Consider the following 9,365-nt stretch of genomic DNA (forward strand, 5'->3'; position numbering starts at 1 on the left):
GAACCAACAAGAATATCTCGTGCCAGCAGGAACGGATTACTGAACGTAATTGATTTCCAAATTCAGAAATGCTTTGATGCCAACCCAGGCGGCCTTGAAATGACCCAGTTGGGTCTCATGGTCCTGGTGATACAACAGAGGGGTGAGCGCTTTGGTGTTTCGGTTCCCTCCCCCGTGAACATTGCAGAAGTGGGGTTTAGCTTTATTTCATACTCAACAGTGTTAAATTGATAACGAGTTGAGAACGATGTTGAGAATGCACCATTAGTCGATAGCGATCAGCTCCTCTGCGCCCAGTGAGAATCGCTGGTCTGGGGAACCCAGGCGGAAATTGAACGACCCATAGATCTTACCCGATCTCCCAGCCAATGAGAACCTCTGACGCCGGTACAATTCGCCTTTGCAAATGGATATCATCAGCAAGGTGGAGAGGAGCATCCCGCCGAGAGTCAGCAATCCAAGCCCAGCGATCACGCACCTGTCCAGGTGTGCACCAACCCGGGCGCTCTGCCGCTGAAGTCGCTCCATCTCCCGGGCTGAAATAGTGTCCGGATCCACGGTCACATCCCGGGGGATCACATAGGATATGATGACCAGCGCGATGCCACTGCAAAGAAAGAGTAGGGCACTGATGAAGCCATAATCCACCGAAGATTCGGAACCCTCGGACAAGCCGTCCTCGGACAGCAGCTCCTCGGGGGCTGGTCTGCCGTCACTGCAAGCGCCCGGGTAGCATGGAGCATCGCAGCTTCCGTCCGACAATGGGGAGCACGAACTTTGGAGGTTGACATTTTCATCAACGTAGGAGAAGGAAGTCTCCAGGTGCTGGTCACAGGATACTTTTGCGCCGGGTTTACAGCCCGCGCTCTGGAAAGGCGCTGTCCCTGGTGCTGAACTGGAGATGCGCGGCTCTGGCTCCCAGCCCAATTCCTTCCCAGGTCCGGGGTGCGCCCGCTGTTCGCTCAGAAAGATCAACTCCACTGAAGTCATCATCTCCCTCTCACCCCTCTCGCTCCCAGAGAGTGTCCTTCATCTCCGACGTCGGCCAGCTGCCCCGCGGACACAAGGAGTCGTGGCTTGGCATGAACAAACGCTGAAGAAATCACCTAGCACCGCAGCCGCTCCGTGCTGCCGAACATCAGACAACATGCCACGACTCCCGTTCTCTGCCGTCCTGTTGTCCGTAAATCACTCCCTCGTTCCAGGGAAATTATTTCACGATCCGTTTATGGATCTGGACAAATGGCAATCAGCAGATCGGAGACTTGTTTCTGTTGATATAATTGAAGGAATGAGCTGATAAGGAAGGTTCGCTCGACACCCCTACTCAAAAGTGTTTCTGTGCATTTGCGCTCCGCGCTCACTACCGAATCCGCAGCAGATAACGTCGTTAGCACTTGGCCCAAGACTTCAGCAATGGTGATAGAAAGCAATAGCTCCCACATTCTCACCCACTTCACACCCAACCCATCTCACTTACATCCATAACCCATCGCTATCTCACCATCACCACCCACATTCTCCTCAACCCAGTACTCCAGCATTCGGCTCCCATGGACACGCCTCTGTAAATGATTTACAACAATCGAGAGAAGCACAAAACCAAATTAGCCAGCCTAGCAGATGGTGAGGTCCCATCCACTTAAATCACTTGTTTTAATCGGCTAGATCCCAGTCGCCTGCATGTTAACGGGAAAAATAGAAATTGTGAACTTTCTCCATCTTTCCCCGAACAGCCTCATAATCAACCCGATAAACTTCAAACCAACCCCCAGCCAGCTTCAACTGTCACCCGGTGCCAGTGTCCTATAAACACGCTCGACTTGGTTGAACGGGTGCTTCGTGCTTCCGAAGAATAGACAAGTATGAGCTGATCCTGAACTGGCGCCGTCCTCTTAGGTGTAAACATGCCCTTCATTTTTATTTCTCTCTGTAGACATTGACCCTGACATACCTTCTTTTGCCTGCGAATGTCGGTCGCTCAAGATGGACCAGACTAGGGGCGAGGACCGCCCTGGACCGGCTCCGTTGCTCCCTCTGAGCTGCCGATGTGTCAATCCCGCAGATCGCAGCGGAAACTCGAGGCTGGTCTCTCCAACAGGCTGAGGACTCTGGGAACTGGAGTCTTGGGGCTGGTGTAGAGGAACCTTCCCCATTCTACCGTCGGTACAGTGAAGCCGGGTCACGGCCTCAAATGGAAACAGTCTTCAAAAATGTTTTGCACAGATTAAATTGCTTGCAAAGCTATCAGCTATTAGGGAGAACGATCTGTTTTTCATAGAGCAGCGCTCCAGCCTGGAGCTCTTTGGTCTTAAAGCTGCGGGTCAGTTTAAACATAGGAACCGCAGCCAATTTAAAGTGCATAAGGGTCCTAAACATCAGTGTTATATTGCTCTGTGTTAGGGATGATAGTCCGCAGTGAGGAAACTCCCCAATGCTCTTCGGGGGGAGCAGGTGTGGAGGGACTACGGGGCGTTGTTTCAACGTCCCCACTGCAGGGGGTAACAATGGTAAGGTTCTATCTCAAGGAGTTCTCCCGTGTCCGCCGGGGTTTCCTCCCACTGTTCAAAAACTTACTAGGGGTACAGGTCAATTGGATTTAATTGGGCGGCAAGGGTTCATGGGCCGAAAAGGCCTGTTACTGTGCTGTATGTCTAAATTTAAATATAAATAATTCTGAAGCAGGAACCTGATCGGAATCGGTCCCGCGATTCCTCGCTCCACAGTCGCTGCCCGACCTGCTGAGCGTTTCCCGATTTCTTGAACCTGCAGCTTTGTATTAAGAGCGCGACGCTCCTAGCCCGGAGTAAGGGGTCTCCCACAAAATCAGACCTGATTGCTCCAGACTGAACTCAGCAGAAACAGGAAAATCTATAAAACTTCAGATTTTGGAAATCTGAAATAAAACATAATGTGCTGGAATTGGAAACATTCGGCAGGTCAGTTTAGGCTCTGTGGAGAGAGAAAACGAGTTCACGTTTCAGGCCCGGTACCCTTTGTCAGAACTTCTGATACCACATAAATGTATTAATTAAATATGTTTGACGTGGTTGTGACCTTAGATGTCCGTCCACGGGGAACATCTTGTGACCGCTGGGTTTATTGAGGCACGTCTCCGCCCTTCAGACTCCTTCTACGGCGCCGGGATTCCCAACTGAATAGTTTGGAAGTGAAATCGCCGGGCCACGGTGAGGAAAACAGACACTTGGTCCGCAGGAAGATCACTCTTGGCGTGACAATGTTTAGTTTCTATGCGTCCCCGGCGGAAATGGGAGCATACGGATGGCGCGCCCATTGACTGAGACAACCGGATTGCCATTCCACAGCCCCCGGGGGGGGGGGGGCGAATTGTGTTTAATTAGGTCAGCGGGGCCCAACCAAACGGAGTGACCCCCATGAGAAGACCAGCTGAGAGGAGCCCACCCAAGCGGAGCCCACGGGAGGAGACCCCAACGCGGACCTTGTCCGCTGAGCCCACCTCAGAAGAGGAGAGGTCGGGATGCAGGGCGGCGTCCCCCGAGGCAGACGTGAGAGCCGCGAGAATGGAGCGGTTGGGATCAGTGGAGCTGGATCGGCCTCTGACTCTCAGCGCTCACCGACTCGACAGTCAAAGCTGAGCTCGCTGAGCTTTGTCTTGATGCCTGTGGCCCGGCAAGGGGTGTGATGGGTGGGGTGTGGGGTTAACACTGCTCGGCGTTTCGCCTCACCTTCGCACATGGGAGCTGGATAAGGAGTTGACGAGTGACGGTTCAACAGTATTAGACTGTCCTCCTTCAGATTCCAGTGGAGAAGCTTTGGTACGCGAGAGAATCCTTAAAAAAAAAATCAATGTGCATTTCTTGTAAATTTTCACCTCCGTGTCCCGCGCTAAACGTTTACCCGTCGTTACCAACGATCCCAGCGGATCAATGCTCCTGCTACACTAGCGCCGTTCCTAGCTGAACTATCACTGGAAACCAGGCGTGGTGAGCCACACCAACCCAATTCACCAACAAGTTGAACCATTTACAAACATTCTTCCTGGGTCAATGTCGAGTTCGTGGCGGGCAATGAAGGCAAGGAAGCGGGAACCCTATCAGTGGACAAAGTATGCTCTCCTCACAGTGTGCCTGCTTTTAGAGGTTCCTCCCACCTTTGGATATAGTTTCCCAGGGCAGGAGGTGTGGTGACAGTAAAAATGCAGGCATCAGGATGCTCTTTATAGACATTCAACATCACCAAAACGGATAAGCAAACTCCAACACCTGGGCCTCAATATCCCACTGTGCAATTGGATCGTGAATTTCCTCACCTCCAGACCATCATCAATGATGAAGAATATCTCCACAGGGCAGCGTACTTACCCCTCTGCTCTACTCCCTTTACACCTATGACCATGTGGCTTGGGAGAACAACAAATTTGATGGCATTACTAAACTAATAGGTTGTATAAAAAGGGGCCACAAGTCAGCATACGGGGGGGGGGGGAGAGATTGAAAACTTGGCTGAATGGTGCACCAACATTAACCTCACACTCAATGTCACCAAAACCAAGGAGCTGATTGTAAACTTTAGGAAAGGAAAACCAGAGGTGTAGGATCCAGTGATCATGGGGGGATTAGAGGTGGAGCAATTTTAAATCCCTGTGAGTCATTATCTTGGAGAATCTTACCTGAACCCAACATTCTAATATCAACGTGAAGAAAGCACATCAGCACCTCAGGTTTAGTATGTCAACAGAAACTTGGCAAATTTCCACAGATGTGTAGTGGAAGGTGTGCTTATTGCGTCATGTCCTGGTATGGAGGAACTAATACCTCTGAACAGAAAACCCTGCAAAAGGTAGTGAATATAGCCCAGTACATCACAGGCAAAACTCTCCCCAGCAAAAAGAAAAATTACATGGACTGCTGCAGTCAGAGAGCAGCAGCAATCATTAAGCATCATCAGGATGATGATTGGTAAAGATGCAATAGGTTCAGGACCAGTGTTACCCCAACATCAGACTCTAAACAACAGACTCAATTAGAGACTCAGTTAAGGACTCTTATTTTTCACATTATTTATTTCTGAATTTTTATTATTTCTATATTTCATAGTTTGTTTACATTTTTCTCTATTGTGTACAGCTAAGAAACTCTGCCTGGGCCGCAGGTTGTTGGTGATGTTCTGTATGAACTCTGACAATAAATTTGAACCTTGATCTTTGGGAGACATAGCGATCCCTTTGATCTGGAGCTCACTGCCTGGAAGGGGTGGTGGGGAAATTCGGGGCTGGGCAAAATTTCTGCTTGAGCGGGAAGAGAGGGGTCCATTTGCAGAGCTATTCAAAGACCAGGCATACACTCAATGAACTGAGCGATCCGTGCAGTTCTGTTTTACATCACAGCAGAAAGAAGTCACAGTTACTGACTCAATGCAGGCTGGGAGAGGGTTCCACAATCGGGAGAAGTGGTGCTAAAGGAGAGGACATAGCTCAGAAAATCAGGTCTGGACCAATGTGGGGTTGAACAGGAGCAGCGGTGGTGGAGGGGGTGGGGGTGGGGAACAGGAACAAGGGCAGCAAAGAGGATGGGCCAACAGGAGTGGGGGGCAGGAGAGGGGCAACAGGAGCAGGGTGGGAGCAGGAAGAGGAGATGTGAATGCGGAGCACAGGAGTTGGGGCATTAATGAGGGGGAGGAGGATACGGGAGTGGGGAAGCAGACCAGCAGCAGCAACTAGCAATGACTAGAATCGGCAGTAACTATTTGTGACCATCTGCTGCAACTGGCAGTAACCTGCATTGACCAGAAGTGAGTAGCAACAATGACCAGCAGTAACTGGTAGTGACCAACAACAGCAACCAGTAAAGAGTAGCAATGGGCAGTAGTGACTATTGACCAGCAGCAACCTGTTAATGTGGAACAATGAACAGCAGTGGACCACCAGCAGATCCAATAATGAGTAGCAAACACCAAGTGACCAGTAGCAACCAGCAGGGAGCAGCAATCACCAGTAATAACCAGCAGTAACCAGCAATAACCAGAAGTGACCAACAGTCTGCAGCCATCACCAGAACTCCAGGAGCAACATTCAGAACCAAGTAGCAACTGCAGTGGATTCTACAGTGTATTGGGTAATTGTGATTTCTGATACTTGCAGCACACAGCACTGATTCTGACCAACATCAGTGAGGGGGGGGGGGGGTGGAGGTGATAGGACTAGACACAGTGACTTCCACTGCCAATCCTGCCTGTAAAACCGACAAACTGGTGGAAATAGCCTCAGAGGTTTAGTGGATTTCATGATCAAATCAGAGCTTCTGTGACCTTGGAATTCTCAAATATTTCCAGGTCTGTCCTACTTCATTCAGCTGGAAAGATGGCATAAAAATGTCCTTGGAACTGAAAGACTTGAGTTATATGGAAAGGCTGGATAGGATGGGATTTATCTATCTGCAGCGAAGGAAGATGAGTGGTCAATTTATATTGGTTTATAAGATAGCATTATCTTTTTCCCAGGGCAACGGAACAAAAATAGAGGCCATAGGATTAAACCTCTTCATTCTTCTCAGCACTAAACAATATAGATATATTCTTTTCTCATTTATCTGCCCTCTAAACCCAGAAAATATCCAAGTGAATCTTCTTTGAATTGCCTCCAATGCCAAAATGTTCCTTTTTAAACTAGGAGGACCAACTGTATACAATGCTCCAATTGTGGCCTTGCCAGTTGTGACAGATTATGTTGTGTTTGTTTTGTATATAGATATGTTTTTGAGAGATAAATTGGAACAGATTTTTTAGAGTAGGTCACATACAAATACTTTAAAACAGATCCTATTTAAAATACTGGAGCTCTGCTCATGCTAGACATGTAAGCCCCGAGCCTTTGCAGAAGCTTTGGAGAGTGCCCAAGAGACTTCACTAATGGATTGTTGCTTACAAAAAGGCAACAGATGAAAGAACTTGTCAGAGCCACAGACCGTCTGCAGTTCTAGGAGAGTCATGTGGTTTTGCAAGCAGAGAGAGTCAAACAGGTTTTCTCTCTGAGAGAGAGAGAGACACAGAATTCAGTTCTGTAGTGATACAGTCAGCAGCAGCAGCAGCTGGGACTGGAACAGGACAAGCTTGTGGAAAACCCATTTGGAAGATGGTTTGTGAGTGCTTGGTTCAGTCTGGTCAAAGCCCTTGTGGTTCATGCAAGAGGAGAGGACTGGCTGTCTAATGTTTCACTTAAAATAAGAGAAACAAAAAAGGAACTCTGTGGTGACCTGAAAGAAAGAGCTTATCATCTGGAGAACCCTGAGGGGGCAAGTTTCTTCAGCAAGACACTGAAGTGATTAATTAAAAATGTATCAGTTGTGGGTGTCCAGCAAACAACAAATATCTCCCTGAAAACCAACATGAACCTTCCTGAGAGGTAACCATTTACCTTTCAAGCACCAAAGCCTGGTGAACTTTATAAATATTAAATTCTATGCACAATATAAGAATTGCCTGCAACCGGTGAACTTGGAGGAATGAGAAGTGAGAAATAAATTTTCTGAACTTACACACACATTACATACACGTGTGCTTAGATTTAGAAGGGGGTTAGGTTAGTTAAGTCCATAGTGATAAGTTGAAGTATGATTCTGTTTTCATGTTTAAAGATAATTAAAAGCAACTTTTATTTAAATAACCATTTGTCTTGGTGAATATCTATTGCTGCTGGGTTTTGGGGTCCTCTGGGCTCATAACACAGTACTCTGCACAATTGTAATAAGACTTTCTTATTTTTGAACTCCAGATATACACAAAGTAAAAGGAGATATATGTAAGCTTTATAAAACTACAAATAGAGAAGCCCCAAGAGGAATATGAAAATTGCAGAAAAGAGCTCAAATAAGCCATTAGAAGGGCCAAACAGGGCCATTAAGTCTTTGATGAGCAAGATTAAAGAGGTATTTTATATATACATTGAAAATAAGAGAATGTTGAGGGAGAGGATAGGACCACTCAAGGACAAAGGAAAGAATTTATGTTTGGAATCAGAGGAAACGAGTGGGTTACAAAATGAGTACTTTGCATTGTTTTTTTTATAATGTTTCAATTTGTTTTAAATTTAGAGATACAGCACTCTAACAGACCCTTCTAGCCCAGAAGCCCACATCACCAAAATACACCCAATTAATCTGCCAAACATGTACATTTTTGGAACAAGGAATAAGACATGGAGCGTAGTGATGGGGAGCATAACTTGGAGAATGCTAATATGTTAGGGCATTTGGGACCAAGGAAGGGGTTGTACTGTGTCCTTTAAGGAGCATTAAATGGGATGTCCTCGGGGTCTAATTTCAAGACATTCAAGAAGACAAGTGAAGATATTGTTAAAGCCTTAACAAAGAACTTTGCATCCTCACTAGAATCCTCCTGGAGGATTGGAGAGTAGCTAACGTTGCGCCTTTGTTGAAGAAAGGAATTAGGGATAATCTAGGATGTTAAAGGCTGATGAGCCTCACATCAGTGATAAGAAAACTAATGGAAAGGATACTTAGGGATAGGATTTGTGCACATTTAGAAACTCATAGGCAGATAGTCAACATGGCTTTGTGAGGGGCAGGCCATGTCTTACCAATTTGACTGAGGTTTTTGAAGAATTGACAATGGTGCTTGATGAGGGTAGGGCAGTGGATATTGTCCACACAGACTGCAGTAAGCCATTTGACATGGTCCATCATGGGAGAATGATCCAGAGGGTACAAATACATGGATCCATGGTGAGTTGATAGTTGGATACAGAACTGGCTGATCCATAGAAGACAGACTAGTGGTGTAAAGGTACTATTCAGGTTGGAGGTTTGTGACAAGTGGTGCTCTGTAGGGATCAGTGTTGTGACAAATAATTTGGATAAAGAATTAGGAGGATGGATTAGTAACAAAGATTGATGGGATTGTGGGCAGTGAAGAAGGCTATTAAAGAATACAACAGGATATATATCAGTTATAGATATGGACAGAGGTATAGCAGATGGAATTTGACAAGTGTAAGGAGTTAGACCTTGGGAGGTCAAATACAGTGGATGCCAGGACTCTCAAAAGCCTTTATTTTCAGAGGAATCTAGGTATTAAAACAAAGAAACAGAAAATAGGAGGAAGAGAAAGCAATTTGGCCAGTTGAGCTTTTGCCACCATTCTCTCCATAATCCCTGATTCTTTTTGCCATAAGGGTCACATTATAACAAAGGTTCATTATGTCTAATTAACTAGTCACGTCTCCAGAATGGAGGACCATCGCCTTCCCAAGATCGTATTATATGGCGAGCTCTCCACTGGCCACCGTGACAGAGGTGCACCAAAGAAAAGGTACAAGGACTGCCTAAAGAAATCTCTTGGTGCCTGCCACATTGACCACCGCCAGTGGG

At 46.8% G+C, this 9,365-nt stretch overlaps 1 protein-coding gene across 1 annotated transcript; it reads right to left on the minus strand.

Annotated features, from left to right (window-relative positions):
* Nucleotides 1-264: 264 nt before the first annotated feature.
* On the minus strand, nucleotides 265-990 carry LOC138752688 (transmembrane protein 74). Its single transcript, XM_069915407.1, has one exon. The coding sequence runs from the start codon at nucleotides 988-990 to the stop codon at nucleotides 265-267; it is 726 nt and encodes a 241-aa protein (XP_069771508.1).
* Between the last annotated feature and the right edge of the window lie 8,375 nt (nucleotides 991-9,365).

The sequence above is a fragment of the Narcine bancroftii genome, chromosome 2 (assembly GCF_036971445.1).
Source record: "Narcine bancroftii isolate sNarBan1 chromosome 2, sNarBan1.hap1, whole genome shotgun sequence".
NCBI lineage: Eukaryota > Metazoa > Chordata > Chondrichthyes > Torpediniformes > Narcinidae > Narcine > Narcine bancroftii.

Bases quoted from the DNA above. Each gene is read 5' to 3' on its own strand.
- LOC138752688 (XM_069915407.1), bottom strand. From the start codon at position 990: ATGACTTCAGTGGAGTTGATCTTTCTGAGCGAACAGCGGGCGCACCCC.